This window comes from Exophiala spinifera (assembly GCF_000836115.1).
Source record: "Exophiala spinifera strain CBS 89968 unplaced genomic scaffold supercont1.3, whole genome shotgun sequence".
NCBI lineage: Eukaryota > Fungi > Ascomycota > Eurotiomycetes > Chaetothyriales > Herpotrichiellaceae > Exophiala > Exophiala spinifera.
The window spans coordinates 2,928,239-2,952,145 of record NW_015622515.1 but is presented as its reverse complement, the minus strand read 5'-3'; the positions used below and the strand labels follow the sequence as shown (position 1 = coordinate 2,952,145).

Genomic DNA, 23,907 nt, shown 5'->3' with positions numbered 1-23,907 from the left:
AACTCCGCCTCGATCCGACATACCCAGCTTCTGTGAATGGATGTTATCCAAAAGCGTTATTCTCTGCCGGGCGATCGAGATAAGAGCAGTGATAAGACCATTCCGGGCAAAATGACTGTGCCCGTCGAATGGCTGGAGCTGTCTCCCATTATCTGCTATCCATATCTCCCATCATTGTGCCTCGACGATTCGTAGTGTGGAATCGCAACTGATATGCTGTCGTGTGCTCGAGAACCCTTTGAGGCTTGGTGAAAGAAACTTTCGTCATTGTCGGCGTTGATTCGAGGTTGGAAAAAGGTGAAGCTTCCGATACATATTACGACGGTGTTTGCCGCGGACTCGGAAGACTGTTTGATACAAGACACCAGCGATCCCTGGCCACCTTCACAACAAACTTGACCACGCTTTCGACTTCACTCTGGTTTGTCTTGATCGTGAACAAGAACTTGTATCTACTACCCTCAATTCTGTTCACTCTGTCGGACTGTGACACACTCTCGTGATCGGAGCGAGGATCCGTCATTCCGAAGTCGCTGGCCTGGTTGTCTACAAAAGCAGCCGCGACGCCTCGATTATGGCTTCTGCTAATGTCCTTCTTCCTGCTTCATCATTCTCTCCTGCAGTGTCTGTTAGCAATCTCAAGAGAAAAAGGCCCGTCTCAGAATCTCCCGAGCAATTGAGCATCATGTCTCCCAAGCAGCCCGAACACATGGCGTTTGATCCCTCAAAGCATCTCGCCTTCACGCCCCCGCAGAAGGTCTGGTCTATGGAGGAAATCGGTATGGCAGACAAGGGCGTCTCTCCGAATGCAGTCTCAGAACCCTTTCCACTCTTCACTGAGGAAGCAGTCCATCAAATGCGAGCTGAAGTCTTAAGTGAGCCTGTCTGGAAGAACTGCCAGTACAAGAGCAATATTGCCCATTGCCAGTTGAGAGGATTCGCTCCTGAGTAAGTTGTCATTGATCCTCAAGGATTTGCAATGTTAACCTGTACAGCTACGCTCCCTTCGTCTATGACATTTGGCGCAGCCCTGAAGTTCTTTCGATCGTCTCGAAAATTGCTGGTGTCGATCTCGTACCCGTCATGGACTTCGAGATCGCGCACATGAACATCTCCATCAAGAGCAAGGAGGAGCAAGAAGCAGTCAAGCAGGCTCTTCAAGAGAAAGAGTATCGTGATGCAGATGAGGGTGTATCTGGCTGCCCATTCGAGGACGAAACTCCCATTGTCGACTGGCATACCGACAGTTATCCTTTTGTCTGTGTCACCATGCTTAGTGACTGCACCAACATGATCGGTGGAGAGACTGCCTTGCGCAAAGGTGATGGGGAGATCATGAAGGTTCGAGGACCAGGAATGGTATGACAATACCCTTGACCATCACGTCTTCAGGCACTAATTCCATTTCGAGGGTCATGCTGTTGTTCTGCAAGGACGATACATTGAGCACCAAGCCTTGAGAACCCTCGGTGGCACGGAGCGTATTACCATGGTGACATCCTTTAGACCCAAGTCAGCCTTTCTCAAAGATGACACTGTCCTCACCACCGTCCGCTCGGTCTCTGACCTGTCAGAGCTCTACTCTCAGTATGCCGAATACAGGCTCGAGATGCTGGAAGAACGCATCCGAGCCCAGCTTAAAGAGATCCGTGACCGCAAGCGTGCTCGTCGTGCTTTCGATACTGCCAAAGCGAAGGTGTTCATCAACGAGCAGAAAAATTTTCTTGATTCAATGCTTCGGGAAATGGTCGATGAGGACCTTGTCACTGCCGGCTACACTGATGATTCGCATCTCTTGAGCGATGAGCTGAAAGCTGAAGGTCACAAGAAGGCGCTCTATCATGCAAAAGATGCAGCCTAGTTGATCCTTACCCAGACGACCACGTCGTAACGGATTTCATTTGTCACACCAGCATTGAAGTCATCTCATTGCTGTACATTGAGTGAGTGGAGAATCCATCCTTGAGCTGGAGTGGAAGCAGATACAAATGTCTTTGCGCTTTTCAGATTTCTATGGTGCTAGGAGCTCATGCGAGTTTTCAGTGGTTCAAGGCTTCAGGGTTTCAAAGGTTCCAAGGGCTCACATTGTGTCGCGTGTAAAGCGGGCATTGACGCCTGCAGCCCTGCAGCATGGTGTTTGGTGCGTAGCTAATAACATAGAAATCATGGTAAATTGATCTTTTGACAAGGGTTTTATCATATCCAAAACAGGAATTGAAGTAAAAAGTGCTCATGGACCTCGTCATGTAGATGTAGCTGTAGATATAGACAGACATAAATGTACAGGAATTGGAGTCCGTCAGACAAAGGGTGTCACTCTATCCCCAACCTTGATGCTGATAGGGGTCGAATGCTGGCCATGTCGGGCAGCTTTCACACACATGTGCATCCCGAACCACACCTTGCCGTCCCTCCGGCGCGTCTTGGCCAGGGTGCTAAAGGGCTCCTGTCGTCGCTGGGCGCTCTTCTGATCGACGCAGACCATCTGGCACCGCTGGCACGGGCCGAGGATCTCAAAGTTGTTGTCCGGGAGCGATCCGATCTGCACCGTGGTCCACTCGTCCTCGACGTAGGGGTGTTCGGCGAGTCCGCCGACATGCTGCTCGGCGATGACGATGTTGCCGCGGAACGAATCGGCAGCTACTGCTTTGCCGACGCCGCCGCCGCCGCGACTCCCTGGTCCGTTCTGTTTGATTTGCTCGTTTAGCCTGTTGACACTGGACCGCGAGACGAGGAGGATGGGACTTTCGTTCGCAAGCGCGATGGACCTCCCTAGCTCGGTCGCCTGTTGGTGGTGGTGGCCGCCGCTGCCGCCGCTGCCGCCGCCTCTGCCGGGGACGCGGACCTGAGCTTGTCGTGTTGTGCCGGTGGTGGGGAAGCGTGCCAGCGTGCAGGGCACGCCGAGAGCGGCGGTGAAGAAGTCGGACACTTCGCGGGCCGTGTAGACTTGGACGTCGACCTGGTCGCCGCACACGGTCGATGATTTGTTGGTGGTGGTGGCGTCGCAGGTTGCGAGAGACGTGAGGTGGTGGTGGCGGGGTGATTCCTCGTCGAGAGTGAGTTCGAGAATGTGAGATGTCGTCGTCGTCGTTGATGAGGATATTGACGATGCCGAGACATTGTCGGAGACGTAGGATACGCGTAGGACGCGGTCGGTGAGGTCGATCTCGGGACGCAAGAGGGCCATGCGAGGATAGCGTTTCTGGCTCAATGCGGCGCTGGTACCTTGGTGCACGAGACACCATTCGCGGTCCCATGCTAGGCCCTTGGGGCCAACCTCCCAAGCCATGTCCGGCGGGATTTTGTACGCTGCGCAGCTCTTGATCGGGAACACTGACAGGCTCTCGACGATGAACGAGTCCGCTGGATGTTGTGCCGATCGCGTTGTGTCGGCGGGGAGGGTAGGGCGGGAGATGACGGGGTTAGCGTCGACGTAGAACTCCTTGATGAAATCGACAAAGGTAGCGACGTCTGTAGGACTGCTCATGGCGCCGAAACTGACGCGGATAGCACCCGTGGGTTTGCCGTTGATGATGTCGTTGTCGCCTCCACAGCGCTGGCCGGCCGCGTAGTTCCGGCGCATCTCGTCGGCCGAGAGGCCCAGGTGGGTGGCGACGCTTCCGGGGTTGCAGAGGCCGCCGGTGCGGAACTGGATGTTTTTGACGATGCCGAGCTTTTCGACTTCGTTTGTGCTCACGATCTTGCCCTGTTTTTCTTTGAGATTGAAGGCGACGACTGGACCTTGAGTCGTTTCGGACACCTCGTCCCCTGGGTACAAGACACAAACCTGTGCTCCGTTCGCGTGTCGCAGGTCGCGTAGTAGACGGCGAAGCTTGGATGCAAGAGAGTTGGCGTGCCTCGATATGTTGGCCATGCCGCCATAGAGTCGTTTGTGGATGTCCAGCGCCAGGTCTAATGCGACGATGTTGTGAAAGGGTAGGGTGCCATCCTCGAGTCGGGTGTGTAAGGATGTTTCTCTCTTTGCGTGCCAGGCCTCGCCGACCATGGTCACCATGTCGACAGTGCCGCCGCCGAAGTATTTTCGTTGTAGCAAGATGTCTCCTGAGCCTTTTCGAACGATCAGAGCGCCGACGTCGGGGAAGCCGAAGATCTTGTAGAAGCTGACGGCCGTGAAGTCAGGAGCTGCCGAACTGTTGGATAGGTCTAGAGGGGCTGTGGACACTAGTGCCGCCGCGTCGAGAAGAGAGTACACAGGCAGGTTTCGAGAGGCGCGCAATCTCTGTATCTTCTCTGGCCATCGCAAGGGCAAGCGTCGTCCCGTCATGTTAGACTGGCCTGGATATGCAAACAATAACGTCGTCCGACCGAAGTCTGCACTTGGCTGTTCCAGGTTGGTGAGCCATTGTTCGACTTCATCATCATCTCTCAAACAATGACTTCCTTCGGATGCCAATTCTCTGACACCAACGACACTCGTGTGGGATTCGACGTGGTATCGGTAGCAGAAGCCATCGTTGCTGTCGCGGAAGGCGTCGGCCACAAGCTTGATAGCAGCTGTGGCATTGGCAACGAAGACCACGTCAAAGTCGTCCGGGCTCGCATTGAAGAACCGTAGGATGCTCAGCCGTACGTCGTCAATGCGACGCGAAGACAACTGAGATGAGGCCGATGCTGAGTGGGGGTTTCCCAGGATGTTGCTGCTCAGTTCTTTGGCATACGCCTCGATAAGGCTCTTGGGGTACAGGGTGGTGCCGGCATGGTCGAGATAGGTTGTTTGTGAGAGATTGGGATATTCTTGATTCCGAATCTCGTCGATGTTGGCTATAAGACCCGTATCCGGATCGATTTTCGCCACATGTTGAACTTCTTTCGATCCTGGGCCGCGCATTGATATGCCGTGGTCCATTAGGGTGCCCAATCCTGCAATATCCCTCGATCGTGCGATAGAGACGTAGATTTGGTACCCATTGATGGACTGCAATGATTTGCGATGAGCTCTGAGAGCGCCCTCTGGCTTATATCAGCTTGGGTTCATCTATGGGGGATTCCTCAAAAGAAAGAAACCGTGTACGACAGGCTTAAGGCACGATAAAGATGGAGATTTCGTTCCCGCAACTTCGGCCTTCTCCGACGAAGCAAGCGATGCGTGATTGGTGAGGCTGCCCACTTATCGTACTCGTACAACTTGTACTCGGACGACCCTCTCTCACTAATCCCCCATTCTTTGAATCCATCATCCCAGAACAACTAATAAACCAACTACTCCAGGAAGCCCTTCTAGAAATCCCAATACTCTGTTTCATCAGTGACATTGCAAGTGAAGCGATCGAGACTCAGTGAGCAGCGGCAAGAAGCCGCTCTCTAAATTTATTACGCAATCATATTCAATCCTATGAAGATCTCCCAAGAGCGCTGTCTAAAGTGGTCCATATTGTGCAGAGTACCAAATATGAGGTCGCTGGGTCGCTAATACACATATGCGCAATGTCGCAAAAATACAAGAATGGCTCACCACATTGCACAGTCATACCAAGGAAATTCGTTAGCCCAATGACCCAACTTTTCGCACCTGGTTCCGAACGGGGATCAAGGTCCTGGTCATTTATTCTAGACGTAGTATTGTCGTCTGCTGCTGCTTCTCCTCGACCCGGACCGAGAATGGCCTCGTCTGCTGCTGTGTCTCGATGATCTTCTGACTTCCTTCACAACCACCTTCTGTTGATGCCGATGAAGAAAGAGGGCGAGAATGAATGTCCAGAAGAAAGTAATAGTATTGATGATGCCCAATACCCAAGATGCCTTCAACATGGAGCAGTTTTTATTGAGGTTAACAGCCCATGACGAATCACTGTTCCGGCCATAGTATCCAAATGGCCCCAGGTTGATATAGATTGAGCCGCTTGAAAAGTTACCGCAGCTGACGTTGCCGATACCCCGGAGCTCGTAATCTGCAGCGATGAAAGCGCCGACAAAGCATAGGTCGATGAAGGCGACGAACATGGCCGAGCGTCGGGTGGACCCGAGGCGCAGTAGGGTAGCGATAGCCCAAGCGCAGGCGAGGACAGATACAATGAAGAGGACGAGGATGAAGGACGGGGTAAGTTGGTTATTTTCATTGAAGCCGTTGACAAACCATGCCTACAAGACGGTTAGCGATTCCTTTACCATTGAGAGATGCTATGATCTCAGGCGCACCAGCATCCCAATGACGGGAATCAGAGTAACAATCTCGAAGATCCTCGCGAGAGCGAAGAATAACCCTCCAAGCATCGTGCCAGCAAGCCTCGTACGGCGGTTCTTTGGCACTGGCAGCGTTTGGTTGTTGCTCAAGCTCGGTGCTGCTGTCCGTGCGTGTGGCGATATGTGATGGTCACTGCTCTGGTCCGCGGCGTGACAGGTTCAATGCGGGGTTAAGCAGATGGTTCCGTTGGATGCCTCGACTGATGAATCTCACCCGCGTCAGTGAGGGAGACTAGTCGTCGACGTAAAATACGGAAAAGGGAGTTGCAAAGATATTTCTGGCCTGCCAACGTGCCTGTTAATTATAGAGTAAGAGGAAGAAGGAAAACACATCTTCTTTGACGGGCAGAGAGATGCGAGAACAGCCACCAAAACGAGGAGGCTGGGACTAGAGGTGCTAGTGGGATGTGTTTGGCGTGGCTGGTGAGAGAGAGAACTGGGATACGAGGCCTGCTAACTAGTGGTAAGCCCTGTTAACCTCGAGCGCCCCGGTGACGAGCCCGGTCTCGGTAGGGCCACGAGTTAGGCTAGTGAGCCTCAGACACTAAGAAAGCAAGCCTGGCGAGTCTAACTAGTTAGCGCCTGGGAGCCACTTTTTTCTCGGTCGACGTCCCGTTCACAACGTCCTCTGTACACAAAATCTTGATCATTCAGCGCTGCGAGGATACCATGCAGCAACAGACATCCACGTGAGAAGGCCTTTGACTCTCTTTGGGACTCGTCTGCCCTGCTACACGCCTTTCCAGGGGCTCATTCGACTTCCTCGCGCGCCCTCCCACATGACTGAAGGCCGGCGGCTCCCAGCTTCCTTCACGTCCTCTGCTCGAATCAACGCCTCGTCTCCCAGATACGAGCGCTTAAGCTGTGCCCCAAGTTTCCACCTCTTCATGCTGAATGGCAGAAGCAAATGAGCTTCATGGAGGACTTCCACCTGCTAGGCAAATCCTGTCGATTCATTCTGATCGTGAGGCATTAGAGCTGGACCATGCTCAATCGAATGACCTTCCCTCTCTTACGACGGTCGTAACCAGTCAAACAACCCCCAAAACATTGCGTTGGTGGCGAAGACATGTCTCGTTGGGGGTCTCCCACGTGAAATGCCGGGATCATCTAGGTAAGAGTGAAAGGACAGGCGATAAACTGCTCCTTGCTCGAGAAGATACGACCTGGCTAATCATCCCACTCAGCAAACGAGCGGACTTTTTTGGGTTACCTTCGGACGGGACAGGCCTTCGCCATGCTAGGTGTGGTTATTGCTCAGGTCATGCGTCTTCAGCATAGCCTTACTCCTAACCCAGTCTTGGGTTACTTTGCCGTCAGTATACCCTTGTCATCTGCTTGTCACGCGTCAGCAATCGTTGTGTCGGTCCTGGGAGCTATTCGATTCTTTCAGTATCAGAAGGAAATGGCTCGGGGCTACGCTGTTTCAGGTGGATGGGAAATAAAAACTGTGGGCACACTGGCCGCCATGGTATGTCTGTCAGCAGTGGTGTTGACGATCTTAACAATCTAATGTTTCTAGGTTTTGTTGTCAATGTTCTGTCTCGCAGTGGCCATTACAATCGAAAAGAGTTGAACCCGGTCCTAGTGAAGGAGAACCTCCACTGGTCCTCATTTGAAAGGGCTGCAGGCGTTGCAGATATGGGCGAGTGCCGGGGTCCACTTGAGAACTCGCCGAGCCGAGCGACAAAATCCGTATGCATGCTGTGCCGCCGGCCACGAAGGCCTGTATGTGGGCTCCACATCGAAAGTGCGAACATGTATTCGTCCACCATGCTTGGGGATTGCGCTTCCAATGCTATGCGGATGCCCTACGGCCAAGGTCGACCGGTTACCTCTCCCTGCGTCAGCCATGTTGGTCTTCAAGCAGCGCCGAAAACGCACCTGATTTGACGGCAATGTGACTGCAGTGTGCATCTCCCGGATCACAGCCGGTCACCAACGATAACAACCACAACAGCAACTGCAGAATTGCACAATCTCAAGACCGACTTTCGCTAGGGACTGGCCTCCTCAGTGGTGTTCTTCTCTCTCGCAGCGGATCATTTGCGGCCTCTTGACCCTCGGGAATTCGTCCGGATACCTGTGCGGCATCGCTCCTCCGGCTATGCGCCACTCACAAACGCCAAAAATTCAATAATTAACTGCAACCGTCTGGTCAAGCTCAGCATGGCTCTCAGTAAGTCCCGGTAGGAGGACGACCATTTTCTCATCCAGAAGTCAACCTTGATCGGCCTCGACCATCCAGACCTGATCCAATGACAACCTCTAAAGAGGGTGTCCATATTAGTCACGTGACTATATCGCCGTCTTCTTTCTTAATCACCATGCTAGGGAAGCTCATGCAGACAATGGAAAGGCGCCTTACCTGGGTGAAAAGATTCTGTAAAGGCTGTGAGCACCCGTGAAGAGAAGTAGCTCTCTGTTTGCATGTTGGAACGTGGAATTTTTGCTTATGGAATCCGCAACGTCTTTGAGAGTTATCGAGAATGTCTTTGTTGTGCCATGTTGCCGTCCTCCTGACCTCAAGCTCCAAGGCTTTCACCACGAAGCTCTGAGTTGAGATGCCAGACTTGTCTCACCATCTTATATTGTTGCTACCGTCCCTGCGCGCAGTTCTAGCAGTCTAGGTCATGTCCACACCAGAGGACGCATTCTCAAGACTTTCGTTGGGCAATTACCTCGCCTTCGATGATCCAAGATGTGATCTGTCGCACAGGAGACATGAAGTCTGGGATATCCTTTCCTCTTTCGACAAGTCGACATTTGCGGCTGAATTTAGGCTTGCGGACTGGAATAAAGTGGCCGATCCCCAGCGCAATTCCGCTCTCACTATACCCGGGGATCTGGAAGGAACTATGCTCTATAGAGGTTGCCACGATGCAGCAGCCTGGCAGGCACTGAACAAGTCTTTGCCATCAAGCGTGCGAGCCAAAATGTTCAGTGAAAAGCTCAGCCGTCGTTTCTCGGAGCAATTCCAAAAGTTCGACGGTCTTCAACATACGGTGCGTGGAGGGAACGAAGTGAGACGCAAGCTGGAAGACATTTTACGGGCATTCCGATATCTTGCCAGGATTGGCAGAAAGGATCTCATGAAGCGACGCGAAGGGAAAGCAACCTCAATCATCGTCCTTCTCAAGGTTTTGCGGGATGTCTGTGAAGACCAAACCGCCATTTCGTCGCTGCAGGGGAGTAGCATTTATCACCTACTAATTCGCAATGCTGCTTCTGACCAGGAGATGTTCATACTCGACGCCCTCGAAGCAGTAAACTTTACTGATCCATCTTGGACGACGACCACTGACGATCTGCGCGAGATGGCCCACCAACTGCAACGCATTGAAGCGGCGCTTAGATCTCGCTCGGCTCCGTCACGCTATATATCCTCCACCCGGAGCATCACGAATGCTGTCCAAGCAAGAGCTCCTCGAAGGCGTGGCACGTAGCCAACTGGGGCTGAATGGCTTAGGGGGAGATTCGGTAGTGCCGATCAAGGTGCCAAAAGCTCGACTGCATTTAACCCGGTATGGCACTCCTCTAAAGGGAAGACTTGCAGTCGTATTCTGTCGACTTTGATTTTTCATCTTGGCCACTAACGTTGATCTCGATGGCTGAGAACCCGACCTTTTCGGCTGATCTTGAACGATTTGGTAGATTCCTTTCGCATCTTTTGTCTTGGCAACTATTTATCAACCCCCTTTATAATTCCTTCATAGCTACGTCCATAGAAACAGTGCTGCGATGGCTTTACCTATGGGTAATTATGGCACTCCTCGATGATGAAGTGGATGTTGAGCTTGTCGAGCAGTCTCTACCGAGGCAGCCTGTGGCAGAGAACTACAACGGCCATGCAAGAGGGATAACTACTCGTAGAGTAGGGATCATAAAAGTTGGCGGTAGTTCAAGTTTGCGGGTTTAGCTAAACTCTCCTCAAGTAAAGGTACCAGGCATATTATCTACCGTCCGTGGTCCTGACCACCCCCATCGACGCTCCACCGAGTTTAGGTATCTACTGTTGTGTACTCCGTAGTTGCGCCGCCGAAGCCGAGTTATTGATACTGAGTCAGCATTCGCGGGGTAACACCCACCTCCTCTTGTGCCTTAGTGGTGTTAACTAGAATGCTTCGCACTCACACAGTCGCACTCGTGCAGGTACCTCAAGTCTGCCCTAGGTACCAAGGGTGCTATAGCTGCGTGGAACAAGAACAAATTTACCGATGCTACCTATAACAATTGTCAGTCGATCCATCTTTCCCCCCAAACAGGAGTGACCAGCGACGACGAGCCTATCGGCCTATTCACGGCTCAGCCGAGGTCCCCCAGGATTGTCTGTAGCGCTCTTTCCCCGATCTCAACTCCGCAAACTGATTGATTGCGATTGTGGAAGGTCGCAACTAGAACTGCCCTGACTCGATATGCCCGAGATCCCACATCCTGCCACGGGCAGGTATTTATTAAGGCGGCCTGGCCCCTCCCTCTACCCTTCCTGTCCTGTGATAACCCTGTCCACAGACGTCTTTGACCACCTTAGAAAGTAGCTCAGTCCTCAGATCTATTCGAGTACTCACCGCAATCGTTCACCCCTTCTCAACCACTGCGTAACCATGGCCTCCCTCCAGGTGCCTTCACGTCACAAAGCTGTCGTGTATGATAATCCTGGAAGCATTTCGACCAAGGTCGAGGAGGTCGAGACACCCAAGCCTGGCGTCGGCGAGGTTCTGGTAAACCTAACGCACTCTGGTGTTTGTCACAGTGACATGGGTGTCATGAACAACGTATGGCAATGGCTTCCCGCACCTACACAAAAGGGCCAAGTTGGTGGTCATGAGGGAGTGGGCACGATTGCTGCATTTGGTCCAGGCACCGAGAACTCCGGTCTCAAGATTGGCGATCGTGTAGGCATCAAATGGATAGCTTCGGCTTGCGGCAATTGCCAACCTTGCCTCGTTGGCGCTGATGCCATGTGCACCACGGCAAAGATCAGTGGCTATTATACTCCTGGCACGTTTCAGCAGTACACTCTCGCTCCAGCTCACTATGTTACACCTATCCCGGACGGCGTACCGAGTGATATGGCCGCTCCGATGCTCTGCGGTGGTAAGTTTGGCTCATCTACGCTCCGACGTGACAACTGCTAAGCAATTTCCTTGTACAGGTGTCACTGTTTATAGCGCCCTTTGCAAATCAGGCGCTCGACCCGGAGACTGGGTCGTCATCCCAGGAGCTGGAGGCGGTTTGGGACATCTGGCGCTTCAGATTGGGTCTCGAGGAATGGGATTTCGCATGATTGGGATCGATATGGGCGAGAAAGAGCAGCTCGTCAAGGAGTGTGGTGCTGAGGTCTTCCTTGATCTTGGAAAATACTCCCGAGACGATGAGGGAACGGCAAAACTTGTCGAGGATGTCAAGGCTGCTACGGGAGGCGGTGGTGCTGCCGCTGTGGTGGTGTGCACTGCCAGCAATGCGGCGTATGCTCAGGGACTGAGCTTCCTCAGATTTCGAGGGACTCTTGTTTGTGTAGGCGTGCCCGAGGGCAAGATGGTCCCGATTGCAACGGCAGACCCTGCAACTCTTCTTGCTGGGGAGAAACGCATCGTGGGTAGCGCGGTTGGCAATCGAAAGGACGCGCTGGATACATTGGAAATGGCAGCTAGGTAAGGCCCTTGTCGAGACCTCAGAAGACCATCTACTGACCAACTCAGGGGGATCGTCAAGACTCACTTCGAGGTGCAGCCGATGGACAAACTGACAGAAGTATTTGAGCGGATGGATAAAGGCAAACTGCAGGGAAGAGTGGTTCTCGACCTGAGCGGGTAGTTGAAGATTATTTCTTATAGTCGTAGTTACTCCGTCGAGTGAACCTATGTGAGATCATCTGACATTCTTCATGACGATTCGAGGCCAATATATTATATAGCCCATCAAGTCCAATTGCTACTGTCTTTTTTGCCCGCATCTCCGTAATTGCCTTGGACGCGGACGAGGCTGTGTCCAGAGTTGGCGCCAACACCACGCGTAGACCTCCGATACGCTATACAGAATACGAACCAGTTCAACTCCCTTCCATAGCTCACCGTCAATGCAACTTGGCGCAGGTCTCACAGCTCGGAATGCTAGAGAGGTGCGATCTGAAGCAGAGAGGTTGATTACCAGTGTTGGCCTGCTTAGTGGCCTGTGCAAGCGGCAGCGTCCCAGAATGAGAAGATGAATCCGAATCATTCATACAACTACTCCCAGTCGACTCCAGGCCCGCCACAACCTCCCTGGCAAGCTCCTCCTCGCAAGTCTGGATGGGCTGACCCGAGATTCCAACCTCAGCCGCTGTTGTCACCACAAAATGCGAACTACCATGGCTTCGGCCCTCCTCTCCCTCCTCCACCCGACCCCAGCCAGCAGCCGCCTGCGCAGGTCGACACGTCCGCCTGGGGTGTTCGCTACAGTCAGTCGTCGGTGTCTCAGAGTCAAGATCCAAAGCCACCACTACCACCTCGCCCGCCGAGTGCGACTGGCCGAGTAAGTCCGCAGCCTGGACATACTCCTGCCTTCGGCTACCAACCGCAGCCTTCGACGCAAGCCCAAAGCCAGGCAACATCACACCCACATGGGACATCATGGGGTGGTCCATATCTACCAGGGCAAGCAACCCAGGGGCCTACATATCCTGCAAGCGCTCCGGTGCCTCCACCTCCTCCTCCACGTCCAGCAGCATACGAGGCCGAGATACAGTCCTTCCACAATCGAGTAAATACTCCTCAAAGCGAATACTCCCATAGGCCGCCTACCCATCATTACGACCCCCAGCAGCAAAACCCATGGAACACACAGAATAATCCTGCGTCCGTGGCATCTTATTATCCATCTGCGCCGGCACCACATCAGGCCGCAGGAACCAATGATGGATATCTAGTGTCTCCCATAGAAGCAAGCAATACGCAATGGAATCAGCAAGCCGGGTCTAACGCAGTCCAAGCAATTGGCAGTATCCAGACATCCCAACCGCATGTATTGGGTTTTGGAGGGCCTTCAGACTGGGAACACTACGAACCTGGTATGCCCCCTCCCGAACAGACGCCTACCAGTCCACCTCCTCCAGCGGTGGGAAGTCCTTCCCAATACTCTGCGCCCGTCTCGTCGCCGGTAGGACCTGCGGTACCTCCAGCACCCCAGACACCGAAGCCTGCGCCTGTACACACGCCATCACCAGTGGAAATTGGTCTCGCAAGCCCTGTGTCACGGCGCGGATCACACCAACAATCGCCGAAATATCAGGTGGAGTGGTCTCAGCCATCAAACACCAATAGGCCTTCATCTGCGAGCGGTCATGATGCTGCTACTTCTGGACGTTCTGACAGCTTGAATAGTACTGGAAACATTGACAGCGTGATTCAAGCATGGACAACGCCGTTGAGGGTCAAGTCTGGAGGGGAAGCATTCTCGCGGCCTGAATCACGGATCTCTGCTGCATCGCCAGAGCCCAGTGTCGATGGGCGCATGACTGATCCATACGCAGATTTGGCACCAGAGTTTAAAGCGTCATTGAAGAGATACGCCACTATGCTACGGAAGGAGTCTGCAGCAGATTCTGATGAAGAGAAGTTTGAAATATTTGAAGCATTTGTTTCAAAGGAACTCCGTCTGAGGAGCCTTCTATATGGCGTGGAACTCAGTAAACCCACCAAAGATGTAAAAAAGGCTGCTAATCTTGTTGACATCCAGGCGGCACTGCCACAATCTATACAGGAACCCCCAAATTCTGCTAGGACGGCCAGTTTAGACATTTCCGCTCAGCCCGCAACGACGACAACGACAACTGCAGCGCAGCCGACTGTCACGCGACAACCCCCACCAAGCGATGAAAACAAACAATCTGTCCTTGCAAATGTGACCGTGACTTCAAAACCTGCAGCATCTTCTCTAACTCATACAGGCTCCGAGGATGATGGAGAGGAAGCATACAGCCCAGGCGGCCGTCCCAAGGTTGGCAAAGCTTCTAAAGCAACTGGTCCCTCCCCAGTCTCGGATAGCAAGTCCAGCGCCAGTGACAATGCAGTCGAGAATGAAGCTTACAGTCCTGGCGGTCGACCTATCATCACTAGCCTGACAAAAGGATCTGATAAGCTTTCAGTGAGCATACCTCCACAAGGCAAAGGCCGTGATCACGATTCTCCTGGCCCAATCTCCCCTAGTCTCAATGCGCCGATGGTCCTCGAGGACTATGCTATGGCACGACCGCCGTCCCCCGGGGTTAATGCGCCGATTATTGTACAACCAGAGGCATCTCGTACGTCCCCGAGCCAGCCTTCTGCAGGACAAAGACCACCCTCTACACCCATCAAATTCGAGCCTCCCCGTCCTGCATATACTCCGTTTCGATACAGTGCTGCTACTCAGGCTGCACCAACGAAACCATTCCAGCCTGCGGATCAAGCATACTCAAGCTTGCGGCACTCTATGGTTGATTCTGGTCGACTTCTGACGCAGGAGGCATCACTGATCCCCCCAAGACCTTATTCGGCCAGTGGCAGAAAAGAACATGACGAGGCTTTCATAGGTTTAATCCGAAATCAGAGTATGGCCGTCAGACAGAAGACACCAGGACCGCCGGATGCTCTCAAGCTTGGTGACAACACAGTGAAGTCTAACACTCCAGTGTCGAGAGGGCTAGAAACTTCTCCTCTCACAAGGGCACAAGATCCTCTCAAGCGAGCCATGATAGCATTGCGAGCTCTGGTACCCGAGGAAGGTATCGTCGATTCCAATTCAGATCCTAGTGTACAAGATCTGAAGACAAAAATCGAGGCTGTTCCTGATCAATTTACCTTCATTCATGAGACTGTTGTCGAATGGGATCGAACGAACCGCGGGGTACGAAGACAACAAGACGCCGAGCGAAGGGCCCGGCAAGAAGAGTCAGAAGCACATATTGATGCTTTGTTCAACGACAACGAGATCGGCTATGCTGATATAGGAGATCTGGAGGCTGAGTTCAAACTTGCCGAAGCCGAGCGACGGTATCGCGAGAACCAAGAAGAGCTTGAGTCCTTCACCGCTCAAGTTTACACCCCTGTAACTGAAAGGCTTCAAAAAGAGATTCAAGAATTAAACCAAGCGTATGCGACGGCAATGGAGCTCTTAGCTAGCAATTGTGAGCCCGTCAGTCGATGTCTCAAAGCGCGGGGCGGGAAAGCAAAGATGGCCGAGGTTATGGCTTGTGTTCTTACCCTCTTCAACAAGATTGAGATCAGGCACCGCAAACTAGCCGAAGCAGACGTGGAACGGGAAAGACGACGCAAGCATCTCGAGCTCACAGTTCTCTACACGAACAATGACAAGGACGGCATGAAGAAATTGGAGCAGGAGTTCGCGGCAGCAGAGAACGCTCAGGTCTTACACGAAGCTCGAGCTACGGATGAGAGAGCGAACAAGCTCATGGACGCATTCGATCGAGCGACCGTCCGCGGACTAGGAGACAACCAAATGTTCATCGATGATGTACTGGTCAAGATACAGGATCTTAAGCAGGAGATTACTTCCAGAGGGCAGGCCGTCAAAGAGAAGCTTTACGAGCCATCAGGAGCTCGCGACACCTTATCAAGGATCCAAGACGCTGTTGATCTTATCATGACGGACTCGCGCACACTCCTCGCATTATCCAACGAAGCGGATGTGCTGTTGAACGACGCAGATTATGGAGTGTCTGTTGCAGAGGCCCGCGTTAGCAACGCTGGAAAGGAAACATACGTGAACCTCGCCAGAGAAAAGGCCAAGGAAGACGCTAAACTGGTGGAAGAAGTGAATACACGTATTGGCAGCGTGGTAAAAGGGCCACAGCATGCCCTTGACATCCTTCGCGGAATGATGGATCAAATCGGAGCCGACCCAGAGCACCAGGACCGGATCAAGAAGGCTCTCGAGGCAGCCAAGCAGCGCAACGCCGTGAACGACCCGTCACGAGATTGAGATTAAGTAATAATGTAGTCATGCATATACCATCTAATTTTCTGGAACGCACAACTTGCAGCCGATAAAGCGAGCCATTTCAGCCTATACAATTCCTAGGACTAGGATCAGGCCAGCATGGATGTCACGGAACAGATCTGGAGAAGGTGAGGCGTAGGGAACCATGGGCGGTACGTTTTCACAAATGCAATAGTTGAATCCTCCTGCCGGCTGCAGCTTGTTCAAGGATGGTACTGGGTGCATCCTCCGAGACCTTCGCGGAGAGTAGGGATATGTTTTCCGCGATGGCGTAGCTTTTCGTCGGACGCAATTCAGCTTTTGAGAGTCATTTGAGCGGTTGTTGAAACGAGCCACCTCCACCGTCCAAGAGAGTTTCGCATGACATGCTGAAAAGGTACTATACGACAGAGTACCGAGGACAGTATCAAGGCATGCTGTCGCTTCCAAGGCCACAGGCCAAAGCTAGCTCTACCGCCTAAGCCACTAAAGAGGCTCGAGCCTGCGCGTTGTGTGGCTGCTAGACCTAATAAGGCTTGTTAGACGGCGGGGTGAAGGTCTCAGTAGCTCCACGAATCCACGTCCACGGGCTACGCAAGACAAAAGGCTGACGTCGAGCTGGGCCCCCCTGGTAGGCTCACCCTCACTGAAACCATTGACTCAAGTCAACTCCTCCACGTACAAGCACTTCTCCTAGCTGAGCCGGAGCTTGCTGAAGTCGACGAAGAGCACTGCGACTCAGGGCCAGTGGACTGTTTGAGACGCCTACTGTATGTCTGATGGACGAGCCCTTCTGCCATTCACACGCGACGTCGTCGAGGCCAAGACGCGTTGGTGCCAGGCATGAGTGGCGAAGGTAACGAATCACCATGCAGGCTGTCAGGGACACATTTTCAGCTACGGGGCGCTGTAGATCAGGAAAATGGATGAGAGATCGAGATATTTCGTGAGACGGGTGGGTTGGGAGTGGGAAAGGACCAGGGGCAAAGCATTATTGGAGAGAACTATGTCAGCCCTAACGAAGGCAGGCGAAGAGGAGGTAAGAATTGTTACCTACATGCTATAGGCTATGGACTACGCCTTCGTGTGTTCAAATGACTCTCAGACGCCTTGTGAACGGATGCGTGCTCACTAGGCTGGCGGTGGCTTGCAAAGGATCGACGCCACACATTGGAGGCGAAGATGAAGTGGCCGAAAAGAGAAGAGTGGTTGACGAATTCGGTCAATGGAGGATCAACCGGTTTTGCACGACGGCGAAAAGCAACTTCAGCTAACTCAAACACCGCCCAATAACACCCAAGGGTTGATGGTGGTGATGCGAAGACTCGTTTACCTAGGGTACCTAGCTAGGTTAGTCCCCTGGAGTAATAAAAGTTTAGTTGGCCAGTCAGTGTTTACCAGCCACCGCGGGCACTGTGCGAAGATCGGAGGGATCAACAGAAAACAGCACTGCTGGGGACGGGACTCTGGTGGGAATGAACAAACAATATACGAGTACGGAGGATACTGTGTAGATCCTGGTGAGTCAACGTTCTACCCGATGTAGGCAGGTAAATTGTGCAAGATACAGTAGATGTCTATGGACCTAGGGATTGGGGGATCTATTGTACACTGTACGCCGTAGAGCTGGTAGCTAAGCTATGTACCTTGGATCTGGGGAACAGCACGATACTTGCGGGCAATGGCCCTAGTAAAAGAAGCATGCACCCCATGCCCATCGGTGCCTGAGAACTGAGATCTTGTTACTCCGTAGCAGCAGCACATGTACGTTATTTAGCTACCTTAAGTTACGGCGTTCCCGGTATAGTCGTGATTTAGTCAATCTGTGGCACGACAGGCCCTCGTACTGTTGGGTGCTTCCGCTGCGCCCATAACTGACGCCCGCGACAGTTTTGTCTTTCGCACCTGCAGCGGGCGCTGGGCCGATGCGAAGGGGGCGTGATTGGCACCTACAACTCGTTGGATCGGTCACTAACTAAAATGATCAGCCTCACCAGCCAGTGCCTCGCCAAGTAGCCAAGTGGCCAAGCAACCCAGTCGGCAGCCCAGTGGCCCTTTTATCCAACACTGCCACAATTGTTGACGCCCGTAATCGTAGATTTGTTAGCAGCTGCATACAATGGACTCATTAGTAGGCGCAACCCCCCTTGCCGTTCTCTCGTCGCTGGCTGCTCTCATCATCGTCATCGGCACACACAAAGACAAACCTCGCCTCGAAGATTTCTACGGGAGTCCTCCATCTCCTTGTCATCGTCCTGTCACTCGATCCTCTCGTCCACGCGCCCGTTACGAGAAACACGAGCGGAGCCACACTCAGGAGCAGCCGGCCTGGTGCGCCATCACTAGCCCACCAACCTCATTCTGATCCCTGCCCAAGTCGTCACTCCTCCGCACATCCCAAACACTGGATCGCGGGCTATAGTGGCTGCAGGTGGCTCAAAAATCCTTCTGCGCCACTTCGCTTTTTCCTCCCTCTCTCTCTCACACACACGCTTCAGTCCCCCCCGACCCTCGTGCGAGTCTCGTGAGGCAACAAACCCAAGGTGCCACTCGGAAGCTGCAATTCCAAGAGCGGGAACAAAGCTGGACCAAGACAACCGTGTCTCGTTGATGTCCTTTCGTCTGTGTCATCCACTCTTACGCCTCTCCTGGCTTGTTTCTCGACAGCCGCAAGCCACTTGACAATAGTAGACTCCACCAGCAAGCCATTTCTATCCACCCCAGGGCACCGGGTCCTGGCCCAATCGATAGCCTGTAGGCTGTGAGCCTTGCAATCGTCACCTCTCCGGAAGTCCATCTTGCACCCCCAGCGTCACCCGTCACCCGTCACGGCCATCAGTTCATCAATCCCATTCTGCCGTCCTTCTACCCATCCCTTCATCCCATCCCCCCCCTCGACTTTCGGCTTCACTAAGCTTGGGACGCTCATCTTTTCCAAATACACGTCTGGAGAGCGCCGACACTTCTCACGCCACGCATCGTATCCTTCCATCCCAAGAGCTTCGTCCCTCCAGGCGAACGAGACCATCCAGTGTCTTCGCCCGTGGCTCAACACCAGGACGGCGCCACATCAATCCCAACTAGGTTGTGGTCAAGCTTTCGTCAACAAATCGCGTGTCATTTCAACGGGCACTCATATTGGTGGCTAACGGGCCATCACACTCCTCCTGGTGGCCGCTCCGTCAATTCTTGCCCGCCCGCCTCTCGAGTCGAGTTGAAACCAATACGTACTTAACAACACCCAAAACCATTTGCTGGCTTTGCTGCCGGCTGGTTTCGACTGCTCTACCTCTTCAATCAACACCTATCGGCCCAGCTCGATTCCTTGCTTCCTCTCCTCGCGCGCGCACAACAACTGTGCCGCCACAGCTTCGTACGGAAAATCATACCGTTCGACGTGTCCCAACGCCGGCCGACGCACACTCAAAGGAGGGTACATCCCAGCCTCATTCGCTACCAACCTGCGCCAACCGCGAAGTCTCCCTACGCTCACCTACCTAGTTTCTTGCATTCCACCGTCAACACCTTCGTTAGTGTTAGCAAACAGCATATCGACGCCGAGCCTTGAGAAAAATACCTATCCCGCATTTACGAAGCCTGCCTTTTCACTGGGAAAGCAGCCCTTCGCCGTTGTTCGCCGCTGCTGCAAGTCAGCCTTCTAGTTTCGAACTGCGAATTTCCTCCTCAATCAATCGCCTCGGTCGCATACCATGCTGTGTATTGTCGCTCTTTCCAAGAGATAGGACAGAGGACTCTAAAAACAGATCAGCGCCGGCGCCGCGCATCGACTGGCAAGGTTCAGCCACAACCTGGCTCTTGTTTCGTCGGGAAAGACACTGGTCAGGCTTGATCATCGCTTGTCCACCATCTGCGCGCCTGAACATATGTACGCACGAGGTACGCCGTTACATTCACGCACGCGCCCTCTTCGTGCAAGACCAGGATCTCCATTCCTGCTGTGGGGACTCTGTTCCATTGTTCACGCGGCCTTATACCTAAGTGTTCGGTATTTGCTGACGTTTTTTGACTCAGGCCCGAACCGCTCAGTCGAGACTTTACCTGTTTATGGCCGAGTCCAACATCGATCCGCAAGTAGCCCAGGAGGGTTCATCGCCGGCCTTTCCTACTTTCATTAAACCTATCAGTCCTGCTCAAAATCAACCAAAGCTAGGAGCCACTGATCCCGACGACTTCGAGGACTCATCAAGATCTACAAAGAGGCGAAAGCTCGACACTCCTCAGTTGACTGCTGCTGCTGCCTTCGCTGAAGCGGGGCAGGGACTCCCAAGATCGATATCTCCAGCGAGTACGGGCACCAGCCCGAATCCTCCCCAACAGGTTCTCGGCGCTCTCATGGGCGCGAATTCCAATCTCACGAGCAAGGCTCCCCAGTCTGTCACTGACAATGTCACTGATCCAACGACTACAGTCAGCGAGCCTCTGGCCGAGGTGGCTGAGAGTATACAGCAGGCCTCTGCTTCAGCTGCCGACGTCTCTGCAGCCGGCGACAGTCATGCCGAGCAGACCAGCCCAACCAGCCTGTCCAGTGTAGGGACTTTGGAGAGTGTACATGGTGTTTCGGGCATCACCACTACAGTCGGAAGCCCGCTGCCCATCGAGCAAACTGTTGGTCAGGTCGTGAATGCCATGGAAGCAGGCTCTACCTCACCTGGCGAAGGGTTCAAAGGCTCTTCGTATCCAACCCCTGGCTTGCAGTTGCCGCCGAATGAAGGCGCTAGACGAGGAATGAGCTTGCCTCAGTCCACCTCACGACCAGGTACAAGATCTCCCTCCAGCAAGAAACACAGATGCCCCTATTGTGCCACCGAATTCACCCGTCACCACAATCTGAAGAGCCATCTGTTAACACATAGTCAAGAAAAACCATATGTATGCTCCACCTGCCAGTCGAGGTTCCGACGCTTGCATGATCTCAAAAGACACACCAAGTTACACACCGGCGAACGTCCTCATATTTGCCCAAAGTGTGGTCGCAAATTCGCCCGAGGCGACGCTCTGGCGCGCCACAACAAAGGCCCTGGAGGCTGTGCCGGCCGCCGAGCCAGTATGGGCAGTTACGGCGGAGATGACGACGCGGAAGGCGATGAGTCGATGGAAGGTGTCATGTATGGTGAACCTGAGGTCATGGATGACGAAGCGGGCAATGACAAGACCCCGCGAATACGTCGTCAAGCTCCCTCAGGAGACGACACGGTGGACGATGCAGAACAGGCCTCGCGATTTCCCAGCACCTATCCACCTATTCAGGGTCGTCCTCCGGGTGGCCTTGCAGGTGGCGGTTACCAACCTCGTGGCACCTTCAACCCGAGTCCGTCCGGGTCTGGCAACGCAGTTGTGCCGCCTGGGGCACCACCTCCGTTTCCGCAAGTCTCTGGGTCTTCTTCGGGATCGAGAACCTCGATATCCAACGCCGTGTACCCGCAAAACCCGATGACGGAGAGTCCGAAACCTCTTTCGCCAGGTCAGGTGCATAGAGCGCAGTTGACGGGCGCAGCTGACGCCAGTCTAAACCGCAATCGGTCTCCTAGCAGCTCGAGTCACTATCCACCAGGATCGTTTGGTCGAACCAGTGGTACGAGCTCGTCGCTTGGGCTGCCATCTGGACCCCAGCTACCTCCACCGAATGTGGTCAACCCGGTAGACTCCAGATACACCTTGTCCAGTCAAGGTGGCCCCGCCCATCCGCCCACACAGCCTTCTGGGCCTCCCACGCACATGAGTGGTGGTGGACCTCTGTCATCTCATAGCAACAGTCTCTCTTCTGGCCATGCTCATTCCGCCCATGGCAGCGGAGAGACTTCCAACATGTTTGCCGACAAAGATAGGCTCTGGGCATATGTGAACAGTCTCGAGCAACGGATGAATTCCATGCAACAGGAGATTGAGAGCCTGAAACATCAACTTGCGGTTGCCACGCAAGGAACTCAACAGCAACCACGAATGTGAAAGAAAAGGTGCATACCACCACATGATTTTCAGCAACAACGAGAAATCCGATATCAGACGATTTTTAGCCGCGACCACGAATAAGTTCAAGAAGGGTAATACTATAGTCCATGTCTCAGGCAGATGACACGAGATCCGTGGGCGTAGAGCCAAAAGATGGAAGGGCCCAATACCAAAAAAGCATTGACAGGAGCAATGAATTTTCTTTTTCTTTTCATTTCTTGCATATCGCTCAACTATACTTATAGATACCCCATTGAGTTTTTTGTCTCTTTTCTGCTTTCCTATGGTCTCTGAGTTTCTGCTAGGGCTTAGCAGGGAGAACAAAGGACCAGGGAGGCAGGTTGTGTCGTACGAGCTCCAGGCGTTGAGACAGGGGAAGAAGGGATGAAAGATGATCTCGCAGGATTGAGAGGAAGGGGGAATTACGGAATGTATTTTCTATTAGGGGGTTCATACGGACGACAGTGCAGGGATAAAGGGATATATATATACCTACGGTGGTATGTATGGTTTGACCCCGAGAAGAGAGATTCAGTCATTACCTCAGGTCGGGCATGGGGGAGGAGTGTGAGAGGGAAATGACTGGCTTTTTTCCCCAGCTTTTTAGTGTCTCGGTCCTCTGCACGTTTGAGGATATGTATCAATATGACTCAAAAGCTTTGATTGTCACATTAGTACAGGTACTCGAACTACGAGCAGGTATCTGTTCTATTTTAATTAGGTTGTGAAGCAGTTTTGATGGAGCAGTTTCCTTTTTCTTTTCTGTGTCTGTGTCTGTTGGGGTGCGTGAAATCATACCTGTGAGGAAGTCTGTGTAACGGTGTAGGGAGGGTGGTACACACCACGTACGCAGTACGGGAGTAGACACGGAGTGTCCGGTTGTGTGGAAGAGCAGGAGAGGGAAAGGAGATAGGTAGGCAAAGTGAGTTTCTCGAATGGACCCAGCCAGTCGGGGGCGCGCGCCCACCTTCCGGGGGTTATCGGCGGGGCGGAGGTCCTCCTCCGAAACAGGCCTCGCCGCGGCGACGAAGGGGACGTGGGAAGATGAAGAAGGCGCCCCGGGAGATAGGTACTGGATGAGGGGAGGGCGGCGGTCGTCAAGCGATATTGCCTCTGCAGACCTCATGAGATTGTTGACGCAGAAAGAAAACTGGCCGCGGTCGTTCCCCTGGATTCCGGTACGGGGGAAAGTGGCTGGGCAAAGGTTGCGGACGTGGAGGGACAATGTCTCTCTCTCTCTCTCTCTCTGGGAGACGGATGGGCCGTTCACCAGACCTGTCAACTTGTGTTCGATAACATTCATCCTTGTAGTGACACCCCAAGCCAGTAGCAGCAGTAGTAGTTGTGCTCTCACAGGTGAGAGAGATGTGTAGGTCGAAACCTATCAGTGGAGATGTCGCTTTTTGCCTCCAATGTCCCCCCGGCCTTAGTTCCTGGATCATTCGGTACACACCCATGTACCCTCGTACCCTGAGCCCAATCGATCCCCTTCCGTATCTTCCACGGACCGTGTCTTTTCTTTGACCATCGCTTCAAGGGTCCATCTTCAGCTGGGCGGTTGCCACCGCCGCCACTTTGGCTGGCACTTCACGATCATTCTCCTCCACCAGCTTATTCAGATAGACCGTGACTCGGTGGTGGTGGTGGTATAGACTGCCCGAGCAGTCCGATCCTCTCGACAACCTCACGCGTGGAATCAAATTTCCCATGCCAGCAATCCAGTATCAAGGGTCCCATGTGCAGATCATCCACGTCCGGAAATTTGATCGTTCCCGTACA

At 53.2% G+C, this 23,907-nt stretch overlaps 8 protein-coding genes across 8 annotated transcripts; 6 read left to right on the top strand and 2 right to left on the bottom strand.

Moving 5' to 3' along the window:
- Window positions 1-574: 574 nt before the first annotated feature.
- PV08_04813 (uncharacterized protein) lies at window positions 575-1,861 on the top strand (the record flags this gene model as incomplete). The annotated part of the gene is made up of 3 exons (XM_016379157.1): window positions 575-948; window positions 996-1,359; window positions 1,412-1,861. The coding sequence occupies 3 exons, from the start codon at window positions 575-577 to the stop codon at window positions 1,859-1,861; spliced, it is 1,188 nt and encodes a 395-aa protein (XP_016237834.1).
- A 438-nt stretch (window positions 1,862-2,299) lies between these two features.
- PV08_04812 (uncharacterized protein) lies at window positions 2,300-4,849 on the bottom strand (the record flags this gene model as incomplete). Its single annotated transcript, XM_016379156.1, has 1 exon — window positions 2,300-4,849. The coding sequence occupies one exon, from the start codon at window positions 4,847-4,849 to the stop codon at window positions 2,300-2,302; it is 2,550 nt and encodes an 849-aa protein (XP_016237833.1).
- A 719-nt stretch (window positions 4,850-5,568) lies between these two features.
- PV08_04811 (uncharacterized protein) lies at window positions 5,569-6,231 on the bottom strand (the record flags this gene model as incomplete). Its single annotated transcript, XM_016379155.1, has 2 exons — window positions 5,569-6,099; window positions 6,157-6,231. The coding sequence occupies 2 exons, from the start codon at window positions 6,229-6,231 to the stop codon at window positions 5,569-5,571; spliced, it is 606 nt and encodes a 201-aa protein (XP_016237832.1).
- Window positions 6,232-7,438: 1,207 nt separating this feature from the next.
- On the top strand, window positions 7,439-7,777 carry PV08_04810 (uncharacterized protein; the record flags this gene model as incomplete). Its single annotated transcript, XM_016379154.1, has 2 exons — window positions 7,439-7,672; window positions 7,724-7,777. 2 exons carry the CDS (start codon window positions 7,439-7,441, stop codon window positions 7,775-7,777), a joined length of 288 nt encoding a protein of 95 aa, XP_016237831.1.
- Window positions 7,778-8,834: 1,057 nt separating this feature from the next.
- Window positions 8,835-9,647, top strand: PV08_04809 (uncharacterized protein; the record flags this gene model as incomplete). Its single annotated transcript, XM_016379153.1, has 1 exon — window positions 8,835-9,647. The coding sequence occupies one exon, from the start codon at window positions 8,835-8,837 to the stop codon at window positions 9,645-9,647; it is 813 nt and encodes a 270-aa protein (XP_016237830.1).
- Window positions 9,648-10,805: 1,158 nt separating this feature from the next.
- Window positions 10,806-12,018, top strand: PV08_04808 (uncharacterized protein; the record flags this gene model as incomplete). Its single annotated transcript, XM_016379152.1, has 3 exons — window positions 10,806-11,298; window positions 11,357-11,855; window positions 11,904-12,018. 3 exons carry the CDS (start codon window positions 10,806-10,808, stop codon window positions 12,016-12,018), a joined length of 1,107 nt encoding a protein of 368 aa, XP_016237829.1.
- Window positions 12,019-12,405: 387 nt separating this feature from the next.
- Window positions 12,406-16,161, top strand: PV08_04807 (uncharacterized protein; the record flags this gene model as incomplete). Its single annotated transcript, XM_016379151.1, has 1 exon — window positions 12,406-16,161. One exon carries the CDS (start codon window positions 12,406-12,408, stop codon window positions 16,159-16,161), a length of 3,756 nt encoding a protein of 1,251 aa, XP_016237828.1.
- Window positions 16,162-20,223: 4,062 nt separating this feature from the next.
- On the top strand, window positions 20,224-22,125 carry PV08_04806 (uncharacterized protein; the record flags this gene model as incomplete). The annotated part of the gene is made up of 1 exon (XM_016379150.1): window positions 20,224-22,125. The coding sequence occupies one exon, from the start codon at window positions 20,224-20,226 to the stop codon at window positions 22,123-22,125; it is 1,902 nt and encodes a 633-aa protein (XP_016237827.1).
- Between the last annotated feature and the right edge of the window lie 1,782 nt (window positions 22,126-23,907).